Source organism: Channa argus, chromosome 1 (genome assembly GCF_033026475.1).
Source record: "Channa argus isolate prfri chromosome 1, Channa argus male v1.0, whole genome shotgun sequence".
Lineage (NCBI taxonomy): Eukaryota > Metazoa > Chordata > Actinopteri > Anabantiformes > Channidae > Channa > Channa argus.
This window is the reverse complement of record NC_090197.1, coordinates 47,897,675-47,917,226: the sequence shown is the minus strand read 5'-3', so window position 1 is coordinate 47,917,226 and position 19,552 is coordinate 47,897,675. Positions and strand designations below refer to the sequence as shown.

General features: G+C 39.1%; 1 protein-coding gene across 1 annotated transcript; it reads right to left on the bottom strand.

Annotated features, from left to right (window-relative positions):
- Window positions 1-462: 462 nt before the first annotated feature.
- ncapd3 (non-SMC condensin II complex, subunit D3) lies at window positions 463-17,967 on the bottom strand. The gene is made up of 35 exons (XM_067528414.1): window positions 17,812-17,967; window positions 16,533-16,705; window positions 16,003-16,165; window positions 15,037-15,203; window positions 14,611-14,781; window positions 14,473-14,534; window positions 14,302-14,389; window positions 13,918-14,051; window positions 13,112-13,184; window positions 12,821-12,946; window positions 11,573-11,825; window positions 11,328-11,366; window positions 10,224-10,316; window positions 9,993-10,066; window positions 9,714-9,848; window positions 9,344-9,564; window positions 8,971-9,162; window positions 8,762-8,859; window positions 8,569-8,678; window positions 8,339-8,446; window positions 7,555-7,669; window positions 7,200-7,301; window positions 6,823-7,061; window positions 6,476-6,555; window positions 6,002-6,139; window positions 5,761-5,894; window positions 5,329-5,537; window positions 4,797-4,907; window positions 3,305-3,472; window positions 2,623-2,735; window positions 2,422-2,486; window positions 1,447-1,494; window positions 1,149-1,211; window positions 981-1,029; window positions 463-709 (listed from the first exon to the last, which is right to left on the bottom strand). Exons 1-35 carry the CDS (start codon window positions 17,861-17,863, stop codon window positions 643-645), a joined length of 4,233 nt encoding a protein of 1,410 aa, XP_067384515.1. The 5' UTR covers window positions 17,864-17,967; the 3' UTR covers window positions 463-642.
- Between the last annotated feature and the right edge of the window lie 1,585 nt (window positions 17,968-19,552).

The window sequence follows — 19,552 nt, the reverse complement described above, 5'->3', positions numbered from 1 at the left end:
TCTCATAAACTCTCTACTGGTTTGTGTCCTTTTCACCAGATAAATCCACTGCCTCTGCTTGGATGACAGAAAGACATCTTCAACTCTACCTCTCCAATACCGAAATTCTAGCGCTTCAACAAAACACATCAGCATCAAACCCCTCCAGATGAACCAAAATGAGCCAGCACACCTCATTTATAATCAGCCAAAAATCACATATTTTAACAGTCTTCAGATGTCTGCACTGGCTTCCTGTAGCTGCCCGCATCAGGTTCAAAGCTCAGTCTCTTGCTTACATGGTGGTCAACTCAACAGCCCCTAATACTGTGTATTTTGTGAATTAACATTTAGTTTGTTGATTTTATTCATCTACCCTATCAATCTTCCAGCTTCTGATTGATTGAACACACCTGATTCAGGTAATCAGCAGGTACGTAGCACCATCACTACCTTAAAGCAATAAGAAAGGACGCGTATATATTCAGAAAAACATTCTGCAGGCGCATTTATTTGCTAAAAAGATAAGACACTGATATAATATAATAAAGATGAGAAAATATCTTTTATGTGAAAACTACGCTGTAAGAAATAAACATGGTTGTTGAAAAGGCATAACAAAGACACACACACACACACACACACAAGAAAAAGACATTAGGTCTAAACTTTAGATTTTCTATTTTGGCGGAGAGGAGATTGCACGTTCCACTGCCTCAGGCCAGGAGCTCTGAAACATACGAGACAGATAAATTATGGGTTTAGGGAAGAAAGAAGGAGCAGACACAGGCTGCCAAATCTCAAGAAAGCTTGGTCATTTCACACAAGAGCTGGTGACTAGCTATAACAAACCTTTTCAAACTGGTTAGTAGATAACAAATAATACATTTGTTTGGGACTACAGGGGATGAGCCCACCTGTAGTGTTCTAGTATCTGTGCCAGGTGAACATTAAATAATACAAATGTGAAATGTGCTGACCCAGACGCAGTAAATACTTACGGCTGCTCATTTGAGCGCACGTGAAGAACACTGCTCTCACCGACAAGACCTACAAGGACAAAGTACAAACAATCAAAACCTGTGTACATCCCAGTTTGACAGATGTTTAACAGCCGTGTGGCTTCCTCCACAAAACCACGTGATGAGTGAAAAGGGAGAGTAACTTACTTGCTCCTCGTTCACTGAAGATCGCACTAACTCCCTCACCAAAAGTTAGATTGAGGCTGACACCTGGATCACAAGCGGACAGGGGGTTTGGTTTGTGGGGGCAGGAAGGGGTTTAACAATTATTCTCAATATGGTAACAACACATAAATGACTAAAAAGGCACCTTAATAATGAGATAATAATTTGACTGACATGTGAACCAGCCTAAATTTAAAAAAAAAAAAAAAAAAAAAAAACTAATTCTTTAAACTACAGGTGTGTGATGTGTTATAGAGGCGGCAGCGGCGGCCTTTCGTACCTTTCGGTGTGCTGATGGCCCTGTAATTTACAGCTCCTTTGGTAATCACTGGAAACAGACAAAACAACAGGATCATGTGCTGTCAGTGCCTAAAGTAGTTGTCTGTTTTCTTTCTTATTCTCCTTTCATTGTAGAATTACAAAATGTAAAGCCAAATTTCTCAATTTTTCTCAAAACTAAGGAACATTTTATAGCTACTGCACAAATGAAAAGAGGCTCTGTGCAGATGTTTAGTTTGAGCTCTTCAATTTGGCTGGCTGACTGACCTGCACCATGTGATAAGAAAGGTCGGAGGTTCTGGTCGACTAGGAAGGCCAATGAAAATGTGAAATCAGTGTTAACATATTGTACACAATTGAAAAAGGCTGCACAGTTTCTACCCAGTTTTAAACTATAAAATATGTTTGACCGTGCTTTTTTTTGGCTGTTGTATTAAATGAACAAAAAGGCTGACAGGAGCATGTGCTGCTGAGATTTGAACTATAATTACCAGCATCCAAGAATCTTTGGGGAGTGCTTTAATCCACGCTAACGTAAAACATCATTTATGCAATTTATCAGAATATTGTAAAGAGTAACAATGAGAGACCTATGTGCCGACAATAAAGTGCCTTGATCTCAAATGGAAAAAGTAAGTTCTACATTGTGGGAATGACCTGTCAATCCGCATTAAGTGAACAAAATTCTGTGTCATTGGTTTTTGACCAATTCTGATCCCCACCTTAAATAATCAGCTTGACCATCAACTGGGGATGGTAATAGGGATGGAGAGTTCATCTCTTCTCATCAGAAACTGATCTAGGATCTGCCTTTATGCCAAGGTTTTCATTGAAAGTAACAATTCACAACATCTACTACTGTTTGTCAGAAGCTCTGGCGTGCGCAGGTGAGGCATTTAGGGACTGTTCAGAGTGTAGGTCATCTGTAGTTTGGAAATGCAGTGCTTCACTCAGATCAAGTTCAGTTGACTCTTACCTGTTCCTTCTAGAGCAATGGACTTGGACTGGACATGTTCCTCCTGCCTGGATCTGCACCCACGCCTGATAGAACAAACATGAAAATAAATAGATAATAATCTTAAATATTTGGTGATTACTGGACACATGAACATTCAACATATTGCAATCAATCAAAAGAAAAACATTGCATGTCCATAGTGGTATGTTGGAAGCCTACCTGTCTGTGTGTGACAGTCTGGCAGGCTGGGAGTTAGGACGTTGTGGCTGGGGTGTAGCAAAGATAAATGGGAGGAGGGGCCTGGACTTGACAGGAGAATCCTGTATTGAACCCTGAGGATAAAGCAGAATCACCACGACACGTTTACTTAATGTGGTAAACTTAGAGACACTGCCCTACAAATTATTAATGCATGATTATAAACTGTTTTGTACTTTTATATATATAGATTTTTTTTAATATTATACTTTTTGTTTTTCCATTCTGTACAGAATTTATTGCCGCACAATTTGCACACTTGCTGCTGCTGTAACATGGAAATTTCCCCGCTGTGGAACATATAAAGGTTTATATTATATTATTTTCATTACGTTATTGTCAAGCTTGTAAAGAGGGGTAAGAGAGCATCAAATAAAAATTAAAATGACCAATGACACATGCTGTGGGCAGCTCTAATATGAAATACATTTGACCCAATTTAAATAGTAACAAAAATATTGGGAAACACTACAGATCATCACATTTATTTTTCACTTTCCCAATCTGACAACTGCATGTTTACTTGCACTATGCAAGTGTCAATGCGGAGCCCTCCCACAGCTATACTTATTTCAGAGAAAAAACACAAAGTGTAACACATCCAGCCACGAGTGTATTTGTTGGATCCTGACTCTGTGCTGACCTGTGCAGGGGTAATCTTGGCATCTCCTGTCAGGCTACAGTTGTCCAACTGTTCCTCCAGCTCTCGCTGCTTTTCAGCCTCTTTCAAAGCAAACTCTACCTCAGCTGCCAGCTGCTCGTCTCCAGAGAAAAACTCCTTCACCTCATTTCGGTAGTCCTGCATCGTCACCTGAAAAACAGCAATGGAGGACAAAAAATGAACAATTAATTTTTATGCATATTGGGCACAGAACAATGATCAGATCAAATTTGTATGTTTACATTTATAAATGTATATAGTTTCATTTAAAAAAAAAAAAAAAAAACTTAAAACCTTTATAACCGTGACAAATTTGTGGTGTTCGACTGATGAGTTTTTTGTATGATTTCCCTCCCAGACATTTTGTAGAACTTCCCAAAGGTCTGCTGTGCTGGTTCCCCAATATTCCTAAACCCTTCTGTCTAGCTTCTGTCATGTCAGCTTGATGAGGTTCCAATCTGGTGATTGAGCTGGCTAAGCCATCACTGAGAGTATTCCAGCAGCTACTTTCTTCTCCATATAATTCTTATACAACCAGGAAGAATGCTTGGGGGTCATTGTGTTGCTGAAAAATTAAGTAATGCCCATACAGTCTTTGCCAAGAGGGAATATCATGTCTCTTCACTATGGAGCGGTATCCATGCACGATGCAGATCACCCACTCTTCCATTAGCAAAACATGCCCAGATCATCATGTTTCCACCTCTATGCTTCACTGAAGGTGTTAGGCAGGTATCTTTGCTTGGATCCAAACACCTGAGACTCATCAGTACACAAGACTTTGTTCTAAGTCCACCGTTGCATCTTGGCCCACTCCAAGTAGGGTTTTTTTATTTGCAAATGTGTCCATGAGGCCAGCTGACCTGAGTCTCCTATGCAGTGTCTGTGCACAGTGCTATTTCCCTTTGGTTTTATTCAACAATTCAGCCAATTCAAGAGCAGTAAGACATCTGTTTTTCAGGAAGGACACTCTTAAGTACTTGTCTTCTAGGAAAGATGTGCACTTGGGCCTTCCACTGCATCTTTTGTCCTAAATCCAGCTCTGGTGTAATTTTGGAGACTATATAGTGTACAGCCTTTAAATAAATCTTTAATATATTGGCTATATCTCATAGAGAATAACCTTTCTTAGTCAAAAATGTATAGACTGACAAAATTCTAAGAAAAGCTATTTTGTTTGGCCATTTTTAGTTCTAATTTACACTAAAAATTACTAACTATGGAAGACGAGCCAAATATCAAGTCATATTATTGGTTTAGTGGACATTAGTTAAGTGAATTAAGGGACATATACATGATCAATTTAATATCAGCACATGTATTTCTGGAAAAACTGAATGTCACTGAATTAGAATGTCAGGCAGTTATCTCTGAAAGTTTAACATGCAAAACTTTTTCTTGCTAATGTGTTTTTATAGATTCCATCTTAATTAGGTGAGTAATTATGCAAAGAGGGTCCACACTGTGGTCTCACCTGCAGGTAGGCCATGAGGTCTCTGAGGACTGGAGAGCGTTTCTGCTCCAGAAGATTCTTGAGGCTGATGATGAGAGGAACTGTGTTCTCTATGAAGGCCTTTTTCTGGACCTGTAGATACAAGCAGGATGCTGAGAGGAGCTGCTGCAACTTACTTATTGGGCCTTAAATAGTGGTGGTTATTTTGAAATGGGGGCTGCTGACAAAAATCTGAGATAATCTGAGATCTGCATAACATTCAGATGACACCTCCCTGACAGGCAGGTGACAGCAGCAGTTCTGAGCCACTTCATTTGTAGAAGTAGAAAACCTTAAGCATGTCACATATGGAAGTTTTCTGAAGGAGAAGGTTGTCCAGGCCCATGGCCTTGATATCTACTGTGACATCATCTGAATGGGGAAAGTTTTTTTGGCTGGAAGCAGGGAATGCAAAATTCATTTACTGCCGCTACATGTCCTCACCAGAATGGAAATATGGGAAGCAAGTTGAAAATAGGTAAGTCATTGTTTCAGATAATTTGGCCAACTTTACCTGGGATACTACCTTCTTTTGTGCAGCCTGTAGGACAGCCTTAGCCATGGTGGCCATGTTCTCCTCCTCTGGTTCCTCCCCTGCAGCAACTCCTGCTGGGGCACATATGGCCCGCAGCTTCATCTCCTTTAGACTTAAGATGCTAAAGGTCTCTGACAAGATTTCAGCACCATCTGCGTCCAAAGGCAGCTCCTCATCTGCAAAGCATGCTGGGGTAGGGGGAGTAGGAGATTCCAATTTATTTATTTATTTTTTAGGTAAATAACTGTATTAGGGCCAAAGTGGAGCTTGATAATGGGACCACAAAGAAAGAGTCAGAGTTCATGTCATGATACAAGTTGGATCAAAAAACATTTAGATCAGACAGAGATCTGGTTCTAGAATATGCACAAGTGTTTATTAGCATTGGTTTTACTTCACCCAAATGCTTACCTAAGACAGTTTGGTTGATCTTATTGGTAATGTTAAAGCGCTGGGCATCTGTAAAGTTTTCCAATAGGAAGCGGTAGATTCGAAAACGCTTCTCACGTTGCTGAGCTCCTTTCAGGGAAAACCGAACCTTTTCACTGGGTAGATTTAAAAAAAATGAGGTCCACAATTTAACAAAGAGTAACTGTGATGATTGAGCAAAAAGCAAAATAAAAGCAAATATGAACTGGTGAAAGTTTCCTACCTCTCACTTTGAGTAAATTTGTTATAAGACTTGTGTTGGCTGTAGGAGTTGAAGTGGAAGATGCACTCGATGAAGTGCTGGCTGAACATTTCTGGGTTCTTCTTCAGCAACCGGTGGAGCAGACAGTATTCACATAGACTGGGACAGTAAACAAGAAGGGCTTAGCTCTACTATTTGAGGAGATTTCTTCATTGGATCCAAGCTATGTAATTTATTCTTGTACTATAGCAAGTGATATGCTATGGAGAAAACCTGTGTGTATAATAATGTAATATTATTTCTCTTTGACCTTACTGTTGTAATACAAAGAATTTGTGTCTACAGGAAACAAATGCTTAACATAACAAATCTCAAAGGATTTACTTAGTCCTCCTCTATTAGAGTGTCTGTGGCGCAGAATGTAGAGCAGTGGTTCAACCACCAGGGTTGTTGGTTGTAAGTGCAGACCATTTACCATTTACACATGTGATGTACCTGGCAATAGCAGGGACTGGGTCAACCAGCACCACCATGAAGCGAAAGAAGAGTGAGCCTTTCCATTTGACAAATTCCTCCTAGAACAACAAATTAAGAACAAATGTAACAACAGACTCATCTTGCTTAAAGATCGTCAGAACATCTGGGTAGTATGATGAATAAATGCAGGGGTGATTAGAAACTTTTTGTAATTTGTCAACTTGTAGACTAAAAATAGAAGTGATAGTTTTTCTAATTTGGATTGACTTTATTTTTGCCAACGATACTTTAGAAAAATGCCCTGGTTGTCAAAGATACCGATTCTCTGGATCAAATCAGGACACCTCTTGTAGAACATCTCCCACCTGGAGGAGGTTGGTCAGCATGATGAGAGTCTGTTCCCTGATGATAGCTTCATTGTCTCGCAGACACGCAGAGATGTTGGGAATGTAGTGATCAACCATGTTGGTGTATCGTACGCACAGATCACACATAATCACTACAACATTGTTTCGCACAGCGAGCTCTGTGCCGACCTCAAGCTCCCTGGCAAACACTGGCAGGTACTTCTGGACTAGTTCCTCATGCTGCAGACACAGTTTAGCTGGGCCAGAAAAGCACAGACAGAGAGGAAGGATGATATGTATGAGACAACACCAATGTAGGAAAGTTAGGGCTATTACTCCCTCATTATCAACAATGTTTCTTAGACATTAGGGAAAAAGACAAAAACAAAGTTCACCTAAAGTGATCACCCCATGAGCTCTGACTCTGGTAGGCAGGGAGTTGGGTCTGAACTGAGAGAGAGGGAGTGATGCTGGAAGTTCCTCCTGGCATGCAGCATCTGTCAACAGCATATAATACACTAAAACCTTTCCTCTGTTACACAGAGCAATTACATTATCAGATTCCTGTTTAATTAATGTGATAAGTCTAACAGGTACATTATTAAAGTTTTCTTTTTTTTTTTTTTTTTTTTTACATGTCTAGTTATGACTGAGGAATAACAAGTTTAGCCAGATTAACTCTCTTTCACTTCGAAACTAGGTTTGCAGATGAGCAGAGTGTATGTTTGTTTAGGTGTCCTTATTTCCTACCTCCCAGTTTGTCAGAATTTGTTGTGAGGACAGATTCCACCAGCAGCACAGTCCTTTTGCCAACCATGGCAGGACAATGGAGTGATGCCACACCCAGAGTATGGAGGTGTTTCACCTGCATAAGAGAAACAGAAAAATGTTTTTCACCAAACATTTTTGTATAAACCAAGCAATTATTCTTTATATAAATATAATAAACTATTCTCAACTAAAGGAGTTTGTTATATTTGGCCCAACATCAGCCATGAGCTGTTCCTTATACTTGTGCTGTTTGTGTAACAAATCCAATGTGTTTCCACAGCTTTCGATCCTATTATTTTTTTTAATCAGGACAGAATTACTAATGAGACAAACCCCCTGTAGGGTGGTATTTAGATTCAACAATATAGTATCTTTACATTGGTATTTGTTTCATTGTGAAAAGAGCACTGATCTGAAAACTCTGCACTTTCGAATGAACTTGAATTATATCAGAAGCTTCAACTTTTTCCTCCATGAAGGTAAAATGAGTTGACACTCACACTCAGCCTCAACTTCACTACTAAATTACAATAATGCTTAATAGCACTTAAAATATTTCGTATCTATTATTTTTTAATCATTAATTTTATTATTTGAAAACAATGTTTTAAATTTTATTATCAAAAAAACGGACTTCTTGGACACAGACACACCAGTGCAAGTATAAATGCTCACAACAGCATTGGCTACTTGTGTAGCTAGATTCAACACAAAAAACAAATCTAGGTCAAGAGGAAAAAACTAATGAAAGATCAGTTCTCACCATTAGCTCCTCATTTAAGTTCTGGGATCCCTTTTCACTTAGGATAATGGAAGCTAAATAAGCCTCAGAGATTGACACCAACTCGCCACAATGCTGGTTCAGAAAAGCCTATGAAAAGGAAAATAATCGAATATGATGAAAGTAAAATCAGAAACGCACATCATGGAGGAGTAGTGTTCTAAATAAACCATAATAAAGGACATAAGTTGAAATGAAGGATGATCTCGAACCTGAGTCTGTTTGATGTCGTCACTGCAGCCAAGCTGATAAAGAGTCTCCACAGCAGCGCTGATCACCTCCAGAGACAAAGTAAAAGTCTTCAACCAAGACATCAGATCATCTGGTGAGAGAAGGTTGATCAATTACAACAGCCCTAGCCTCCTATTGTTAATCATTCCGTCATTTCAAATCACAGTCACTAACCAATTATCCTCTTTTTGGTATCGTCATTCAAATGTGGGGCGATGTCTCCCATCACACACAGGATGTGACAGCAGGTTATCACATTTATGTCCTTTGAACTAAGAGTAAAAATAAACATGTCCATGTGACTCTCGATTCCTGCATAAAATTAGGTATATTTAGCATTGTAAGTCATGTTTTATTTAATAAATACTGTGTGTCCATCTCACCAGACCATGCAGTCCCAGGCATCCAGGATCTTGTCGTAGGGCAACCTGGGTGAGGAAGCGGCAACCTTTGAGAGTAGCAACCAGGCTCCAGCTCCATGATCAGCATCAGTATGTGAGATCAGATTGGTGATGAACATGGGTGTGAACTTCTTCTGTTTGGACCAGATGGTAAAGGCCCTGTTGAAGTATCGGCTTGAGATCCAAAACAAAACCAATATTAGAAACAGTGGTAAGGTGACCATACAGCAAACAAAGATACAAAGATAAGATAAGATTAATATCTGAAGATTAGTAGATGCTGCTAAGATTATTTTATATGATTTATTTCTATTTGGTATGACACACAAAGAGGACTCAGTGTTGTTTTTCTGACCTTAGGTTCTGGCACTCATGACAGAGCAGGCCCAGCAAGTCCCAGGTCAGCCTCTGACGGGCATCCACGTGGGTGCTGGCAGAGTATGGTTTGATCTGGCTGAGCAACACCTGGTCAAGAGCCTCCAGGGCCTTGTCCTGAACCGAGCTCTCAGAGTCCACAACAGCCGGCACCACACCGTGCAGCCACGCCTTCTGCACCACACTGCTCTCTGGTTTTGCCTAGTAGATGGAAGAGACAACACATCACATTTAATAACAAAGACCTCTGTAAAATGAATAACACAATTATGCAAATTTTATGGACAAGTACGTTTTTATGGAAATTTATGCAGCAATTCTTCTGTTTTTTGGAGCTGATTGAAACTCACAACAAGCAGTTCTCCTACACACTGCAGGGCCTTTTTCTTCACAGACACAGCTGGGTCTCTGCATCGCTCTGACAGTGTAGAGAGGTTCTCCCAGGTCATGGGGATCACATTGTGTTTAAGGAGACCCACCAGAGCCTGTGATCAGACAACAGTTGATACAAACATAGTGCACAGAAAGACACAAAAGCATGAGACACATACACTTGATGTTTTTGCAATCATCATCATGATAACGGCATTGAAACATGAAGGAGTCAGGTAAAGCTCAGTTCCAGGTACCTGCAATGCTGCTTTTCTCACATTGGTCTTTGAGTCTTTCACACGGCGCAGGAGAAGTGCCAGGTTCTCTTTTGCTGCATAAAAAAATATGTAATAACTCACATTTGATCTCAGTGAATTACAATTAAGTGTATTACATCTAAACAAAAACTAAGCAAAAAAAACCCAGTGCATGCTTTAAAAAAAGTAAAGAATAAAGAAGAGGATGATACTGGAGTGTGTTTGTCTCACCATCACATCCAGAGCTGTCAGTGCTGCTAATCTCCACAGTCCTGAAAGGAAGAGTGTGGTAGGTTTTCTGAGTCTGCTGGGAACTGAGACTTTCTGAAACACAGATTTACAGCTATTAAAACACAGACCAGGATCAAACTACTAATTTAACTTTTGCTTAAAAAAATATTAGTTGTAAAAATAGTTGTTGATCATTCTTTTAATAGACAGAACGGTTAATCACATCAGGTCAAGCCATAGTCCAGGTCTCTGCACTTGGTACATGGAGTAACATGCTGGATGAATATTGTTAACCGCTTGAAATGAGCCCAGATCTGCTGGTTCTTCGAAAGTCATGTTGACTAAAGAGTCACACTTAATTCTGATTTCCTTGATTACATATACATGTTGCACATACAGAATAAGCCAAACATTATGACCACACTTGCTAATTAAAGCTATCCAAATCAGGGGCTCTGCCATGAATTCATACACACATATGGTGCATGGGCTGTGATTTGATCTAGGAGACTTCTGCATCCCAGCCTGATGCTCTACGTATTAATCCACCAGCAGAATTGTGGTGGCTATGGAGAATTTAAAGAAAAATTTAAAAATGCTGCAAAAATGCAGAAAGAGGCACAAATTGTCCAATTAAACATGAATTCTTTGTGGCGGCATGATCGCATGTCCACTGATATATTTGTGAATTATATAATCTATGCATTATATTCAAAGCAATTAAACACCACAAGAACCTGAGAACAGGTGAAAGTGAAGCTACAAGAATATTGTGCCAACTGGTGCCTGTGTTTTACTCTTAGGCCTCTACGAACAATAATGATTGTGGGTGAATTAATACTAAGTACTTTATTTTCTGAATTATTTCACCACTTTCTAATACACACATGGAAAAAGTGCCCATACAAAAAAGTATGTAAACACTTTTTTCACAATATAGATTTTATTTTAAATGGCTAAAATTGCCTTTATTGCCCATCAGAGTGATTGAGACTGGATTAAGAATCTAATATCCTCAGGTGTGATAATGTGGTCTCATTATATCATTTGTGGTTAGTCAAACAACAAACTGTAATAAGAAAATAAGAAAATAAAATTGTGTACCTTCTGTAATTTCACCCTCCAGTGCTGTATGGGTTCCAGCTACACAAAAGAGTCGAGAGGTTACTTTAATGGATATGTGTCTACAAAAACACACTGATTTAAACACAGCAATTTTTCATATAAGTTTTCTAATAATCAAAGGGTTATGTGATCTAATATTAGCCCACATTCCTCACATCTACACATTTTCAAACTTGGTGTCTCTGCCAGTTAAATCCTCTATGTTTGGGTGTGTGGGTTCTTACTGGCAGAGAAAAGGTTGTGAACAGCTCTGCTGGCATTGAGTGAAGGCAGCTCGAGACACTGGGCGAGACAGGCGAGGGCATGGCCTTGGACAGTGGGTGATTCATCCATCCGCTGGGCAAACAGAACGCTCTGGATCAGGAACTTGTGTGGCAGGAAGAGGACAAGCTCTGGGTCCTGACACTCTTCTAGTTTCCTTTCTGGCTGCTCCAATAAAATCATCACCACATCCACAGAAAACAACCGGTGCACCATCTACAGATGACAGCATAAACACACTGGACACATCGGGATTCGACTGTCTAGGGACGATAAAGCTAGTGTTAAAGAGTGTTAATTAGACTGTAACTACTGATTGCTGACAGTCAGTTTGTGACCATATGTATCAATTTGCTGTACTATGGAAGCTGTTTTTGCCCACCAACTGTTATTCTGTTTCCTCCACGGACCTTTTGCTTTAGCAGTTATTTTTACTCCTTTAATTGATTATTTATCAAATAGACAGATTGTGTGGATAGATTTTTGTTTTCAGCAATAATTAATTCAAAGAGCTCTACTTGACCTCTACTACAGGACTTATACCTAATCTCAGTCCTAGTCAGGAGCAAGTGTATTCTACGGTTTAATCAGTGTAGACAAGATAACATTTATACAGTGTGGGGTGCTTGTACTTACTCTTAGACATTATATGTAGATACATATCAGTGGACACTGCAGATGTGACAGCAATAAAGATTCACATTTGATTTTTTAGCCACTCTTTCATGATTAGGAATTAAGCCAATGAAAGGTATAACAGATAATTAAACCTTAAACTTCTTAAGTGAGGTTAAACAACCAACAAAACCAGATCTAGGATTAGAACCTACACTTATTCGAGCTTGAATCTGTTGAGCATCTTTTATGTTTTGTCAAAGTCTTGTTATAGATGTTGCAGATTATATTGATAAGGTAAGGGAGCTCTTGCTGCGCGTTCTTTTATGCTTCAGCTGAAACATTATATTAACACCCACATCCTTCTTTCAGTCCTGCCGAACAGCATAACAAGTTGTCTGCTGCTTTCATGAAATGTATGAGACATAATCAGTAACAATATTCTAGCCACATTGCTTTTGTGTACATTGATAATATTTGTTTAAATTATCCTGTTTAATGACATTTAAATGACTTCATAAATGTGAGAACAGTGTTATCTCCCAGCTAAAGTTTAACAACTCCCGGAATTATCCATATCTAGTGGGATGAATTACCTTTGCATGTCTGGAGAATTTAAACAGCCACTTGATGAAGAGGGCATAATCTATGGTTTTCATCTTTGATGTCAGCATACCCACAGCCTGGGCTCCATGACTTCGAAACTCGCTCTTCTCCACCATCTAAAAACACCAACAGCTTAAACCTTAAATCACAGCTATGCTAATGCATCAGTAGATATCACTGTGACAGCAAACCATGCTATTCTTTCACATTTGCTACAACAGTGTCCTTTTTTTAGCTTCATATTTAGTGGGTCAAAGCTCAGTGTTTATTAAAGGATTTACCTGGAAGCAGATATGCTGCAGAAGGATCTGCAGGAAAGGCAGTGCCAGCTCCTTCAGCTCATCCACAAGGTGACTGCAATCACATCCAAACCAATCATATCCAATGTAATATACAGTTAAATGGCTAGAAACACCTCCAATAATGGACAACTACTATTGTTAAACATTGGCTTTAACAGACATAAAGCAATGGTTGGGATAATTAGATTTTGTGGAACATTTTTTACATTTTGATGACAAGTGCAATAGATTTCTAAATCCATTTTTTAAATAGATACAGGAATAGGTATGGTGGTCATAGTTGTCCAAGCTATCAGTAAATAGCTTGGACAACAATGGAAATGCTGCCAGGGGGGCATACTTCACATACTTGTGGTTTCCATAGTGATTTCTGAAGTTACTGGGGTCAACTAACTTGTAGTAGTGTTGGAAAATATACATTGCAGTTTTAACTCTTGAAGAGCATGACTGAGTTGTATTTGGCTGTGGGTCAGGAGGTATAGTGGGTGGCCCACTAATTGTGACATCTGAGATTTGATCCAAAGCTCCTCCAAAGCTTAATATGCTGAAAAAACATTGGGCAGGACGCTGTACCACATATTACAGCTGGATAACTGAGAATCTTCACTGACATAGTCCTAGTGTGTGTTTGCCTTTTTGGATAAAAGTGTCAATGCATTTCTTTTTGTTTAGCTATAGAACTGTAGCATGAAGACTTGTTTTCAGGGTAGAGTATGTCTCAGATTTTAATGTGAGAACGATGTTCATCCAGTCCAGCTGGAAAGTTTATTTAAAGTCATGTTTACCTGACAAAATGGATGGCCTGGTCACGGGTGGTGAGGATGGCTTGACTGGGGGTGAGGAGGGTGGGCTTCCCTCTGTTGCCTTTATTCATCATCAGGATCACATAGAGAAGTTGGTGGAAAATCCTCCGCAGGGACTAGACAGACAGAAAAAGTAAATCTGTAGTAATACACTTATATATATATATATATATATATATATATATATATATATATATATATATATATATATATATATATATATATATATATATATTTTTCCTCTCTCTCTCTCTCTCTCTCTCTCTCTCTCTCTCTCTCTCTCTCTCTCTCTATATATATATATGCTTCAAGACTAATACATGTCTGTATACTACTGGCCCAAAATCAAAGATTATTGGATCTTACTTCTTTCTGGTCTCCGTGTTTTGGCGAGCAAAGCAGCTGTAGGCCATAGAAAGCCATCTCAGGAACACTCCTCAGCTTGGTGACATCTCTGTGCAAAAACAACACAACTCTAATCCCTTTTATGTGCTGGCTCCATGGTGCAGTGTGAGAGAGAGAAGTCAGAAAACTCACCGTGCTGCATCAAAGGTTAACTCTCCAGTGACCGGCTCAAAATAAAGCAGTTTACTGAAGATCTGCAGAGAAAAACAGAAACACGTTACTTCCTTGATGTGAAAGGAGGTGGGCCACATTGTTGGGATCAGTGGTTACCTGCGTGAGGTGGCTGGTGCTTTGTGGTCTATTTTTGAGCGGAAACATATGCAGGAGTCTGAGGAGGCTTTGAACCAGGAGTGCCACTGCATCTCTAATGTTCATCAAGTCCTGACTAGAGAAATGAACTTCCTCTTCCTCCTCCTCTTCTTCTGCATCATCCACTTCCATCTGAGAAAAACGCACCAATATTTCATCAACTTTTGGTAGATCTCTCTACTTTTGGTAGATCCAGCATATGCTTGTGAACACATCACAAAGTAATTAAAGCTATTAGATAGTACTATAGTAGTAGATAGTACTATAGTACTATCTAATAGATAGTACTATAGTACCATCTAAGTACCATTTAATGTAAGGTCATTGTTGGACAATCATCTTGTAAGGGCCCTATGGGTTTAAGTGTGTTCTGTCACAGGACTGTACCTCTGCAGTGTCTTTGCGCTGTGGTTTGGAGCGTTTGCCCTCTGCCTGAGAACTCTTTTGACTGTCCTTCTTACGCTTCTTTCCAGAGACTTGAGGCCAGCAGTGAGAGGTCATGTCTGAACACGTCTCAAACAAAACCTCATGGAAAACCTTGTTAGCGATGCTCCCTGGAAAAAAAACACATATATAAAAAAAAGTCATCAAAAATTCTACTGCGCCCACACACAAACACAAAAGAAGCAGGGAGAATTTATTTTATTTTTACATTCTACGAGTGGACTGTGCCACAGCACCCAGCATTCAACCTGGCCTTTACACATCACCAATAGAAGAAGTGAATTATTTCATAGACATAAGATACCCATGCTATGTAAGATTGCAGATGAGAGAGCATTTCAATTATTTCTTACCTGTTGTGTGTTCATAGGGGAACAGCTTGTGAACAAAAGTCTTTTTGTGGGACCTCTGATAGCTATGAAGCTGTTTCATTATCAGTCTGTTCTTACAGAACTTACAGAGCTGCTGATTTTGTTTCTCACCTGTATATTATTATTTTACCCTTATTAGATTTTCGCTGCCAGAATTCACCTTTAAAAGTTAATTACATTTTACAGCACAATTGTGAAATGAATTGAAAATACATATTTTCCCTTTTTAAAATGCTGATTTTCACTGGTGTGTATTCCCCAACATTTGTTTTTTATTTCCACTAACCAAAGGGTCAGATAGTGAAGAAATTAAATCAATGCTAATTTTACAAAGTAAATATTCAAAAATGGTTGAGTGCTCTTTACATGTGAACAATTATGTACATATCATTAAATGTACACATCATCAAAACCAAAATTGATACGGCACATATACAAACATTTCACAACACAGGTATATTATCAGATTTGTGATAATGCATACTATGTGGAGTAATCATTAAATATAAAAAATTAAAATGGGGATATTTCTCCTCACCTGGGATCCCCAGCAGCAGTAGGTAAAGTGAGGCTGCGTGCAGGCTGCTCACTCTCTGCTGCGCAGTGGCTGCTTTGACTTTTCCCGCCAAGACAAAAAAGGACAGCACAGCCACCAGAGACTTGACTGGCACCCCATTCTCCCCCAGAATTGCCCAGACACTCTGGAATGCAAGACGGGACACACTCAGTGCTTACTTATATTACCAGGCATTTAAAAAGAATTTTGTTTTTTAAAATACCAAGTAGATCGTTTTCAGATACAGTATTTTAATGAAATAGTCAATACAGAATACAAAACAAATAAAAAGAAAAAAGTACACATAGACACTCTGATTAGCTCAGAATTTTAGACCCCTTCTTTTTTCCATTGTTATTAAATCTTTTAAAGTTCTGAAGTATACAAGAAATGCATCATGAATCATTTCAATTTAACTGCCAAAATTATGCTAAACTGTCTTTAAACCTTGTAAACAATCCAAGTATTCTCGAGGTATGTTTCCTCTGAAGTAGAGGACGGATCAATGTTACCTGTGAAACTTCATCTCTGTCTGCAGACAGTTGCTGTTTGGCAGCATAGCCCAGTAAACACTGGTACAGGTTTCTGAAGGCGTTATCCTCACTGGCTGTCAGTTCTATGTTTATGGTGTCGTCCAAAGCTTTTCTCTCAGTGAACTCCAAGTCCCAAACTGCATCCACCCAGGCTTGAAATGACAACAGATTTCACATCAACCCAGGTGATTCAACACTACATCAAACAGGGTTTAACTGCTGGTACGTCTTTATAATGCGTAAGAGAGAAAAGCCTTATTTCTAATCTCAGTGAAAAGCATTATCTTTCTCGGAACAATGAAGGGGGCCTAGTGGATTAGCAGTAGACCATTGGGATGCAGAAGGCTGCAGGTTAGAATCCCACCCCTACAGGTGTGGTCCCACTCATCCAACAAAGGGACACCTTGTTGCTGATCCGGAGCAACATGCAGAACACTTTTTTCTCAGAACAATGATACATTCTGCCCTCTGCTTCCCTTCAGGAAAGCCACCCGGGAAACTAGCGCTATGTGTCTTGTCAGGCACACACCTGGTGGGTAGGCTGGGATTTGAACCCGCAACTGCTGCATCCCATCCTGCTGCTTCCCTTTGAGCTACCCGGCAATGTTCGGTAAATTAAATACTCACATATATTTTTACGTAGTATATTACGCGTAATGCGGGGTGTGAATTACGGTTTCGTTGTACATTCTTAATTACTGTCAACATGTACATGTGTTGTTGATATTGACTGTGCAGTTTGACCTATTTGTCCAATAACTATAACGTTACTGGGCGAATTTTTTTACGTCAAGTTTCGGTTAGGTGTCAACGCGGCACAAGCACCTTCAGGCGTGACTACAACTTTTTATTTCTGTGAACAGCGAACGCTGACTGATACTTGGACACTTAGCCATTTTGTTTAGAATTACGTTTAGTTAATCGGTTGGCTGGTTTATTCGAAGAGCATTAGTGTGGCGGTGTCAAATCCCAGTCCACGCACTAGTGTCATTAAGACACTTAGCGTTAATGCTCGCTCCCTGGGCACCGCCTTTGGGTGCCCACTTTTCCCCCCAGGGTGATGGGTAGAGCACTAATTTCGTGTGTATGTGTAATATGTACTCAGTGATGACAACAAAGCTTATACTTTATTGTATTACGGAAACACACTTCACTAATATTGGATGGAGCTGCTCAAAAAAATTCCATTTTATTAATCGCCATTTTTCATTATAACAAAAAAAAATATGCACAAAATGCTCATAATAAACAATTTTACCTTCTGGGACTTCATGTAACTTGAGAAACTGCAGAGCAGATAACAACTCCATCTTGTTTATGTTTTGAACCAGCCCGCCAGAAATTCAGGCTTCTTCTCTTTCTCTTCCTCTTCCTCTTCTTCTTCTTCTTCTTCTTCTTTCTGTTTGTTTTAATGACAGGCTAAAAAGCAGAGGGATAAAGATCGATGCTGCCACCCACTGTACTTCAGGCTGTACAGCAGCAGCAGCAGCAGTAGTCGTCGTCGTCGTCGTCGTCGTCTTCTTCTTCTTCGTTTTACTTTTTTCCGCGCCTTCCTTTCTTTTTCTTGGTTTTAATAGCAGATCCGAAACAGCGTAGTATAACTTCTGCCATCTTCTGCTTCGGAGTGTGAACCATTTTTTAAATTCAAAACAGTAGAGACACGCATTTCGTCAAAAATAATATAGACTATGTTTCAATTAAATAAAGGATAATGATTAATAAAAAAAGTAGAAAAACATTACACAAAAAAAAAAAACGTAAAATAAAATTCCAGAGAGGTATTTACCTGAAATACAATTTAAAGGAGTTAATTGTTATTGTTGATATAATTAAAATCACTTCTAAATGCTTAAAAAACAGGAAGAGATCTTTAAAAATTGACATTTGTGTAAAATTGTTGAATAAAATTGTTAACAAGAAATTCAATAAATGTAGATTGTTTCAAATGAGTGCTGTTTAAACATCAGTCAATACAGAAGGTGCAAATATTCCACTTAACATTGAACTTATGATGAAGGAATTCATTACATGCATATTAATTATATAATGCACTGCCTTAGCTAAATATTTGGTCCTAATTTTAACAATATCAGTTTTACAGTATTCAAGTAAGAGTTACTTTCTTCTAATGGGACCAGGGAATAAAATTACATTGATCCTTTTTTTTTCAAATGAAATAAAGTAGAAGGGATAACTTTAATTACACAATATTTTCCTTTCTGGTGCAAATGGTATCATATTTGTGAGCAAAGGCCTTAATTGTTAAAAAATCCTCCCTTGTCTGTTGAACAAATGCAAGATAGATGTTAAATTCAAGTTGTGCTTATTAACCCATTTCTGGTTTGTAAAATAGAGACAGTTTTACGGGTAATTTATCAGCATTAAAATCACATCTCAATAGAAACTTCATATCACCATCCTCTTTTCCTGTCGGCACAGCGAATCATGTGCCTCCATCTAACCCTGTCCTCTGCATCCTCTTCTCTCACATCAACTAACTTCATGTCCTCTCTCACTACATCCATAAATCTCCTATTTGGTCTTCCTCTAGACCTGCTGCCTGGCAGCTCCAACCTCAGCATCCTTCTAATGATATATTCACAATCTCTCCTCTGAACATGCAAACCACCTCAATCTGGCCTCTCTAGCTTTATCTCCGAAGCAACAAGAGGTCCCAAAGAGAACCTCAACATCTTAAGATCTGCTACCTCCAGCTCTGCCTCCTGTCTTTTTTTCAGTGCCACTGTCTGTAAGCAGTACATCCTCTGGAAAGCCTTTCCTTTCATTCTCGCTGATACTCTTTTATCACACAACACACCTGACACTTTTCTCCACCCATTCCAACCTGCTTTCACATGGCTCTTCACCTCTGTATTGCTCTGAACCATTGACCCCAAGTACTTAAAGTCCTGCACCTTCTTAACCTCTGCTCCCTGTAACCTCACTGTTCCACTTTGTTACGTCTCATTCACACACATGTATTCTGTCTCAGCAAATCT

What these genes read in the sequence shown, in the direction of transcription:
- ncapd3 (XM_067528414.1), bottom strand. Translation starts at nt 17,863, where the DNA reads ATGGAGTTGTTATCTGCTCTGCAGTTTCTCAAGTTACATGAAGTCCCA. An exon ending in TGAGAAAAGCAGCATTGCAG is followed by an intron (nt 9,849 to 9,992) that starts GTACCTGGAACT and finishes GTCTGATCACAG; the next exon opens with GCTCTGGTGGGTCTCCTTAA. An exon ending in GTGTAGGAGAACTGCTTGTT is followed by an intron (nt 9,565 to 9,713) that starts GTGAGTTTCAAT and finishes TCCATCTACTAG; the next exon opens with GCAAAACCAGAGAGCAGTGT.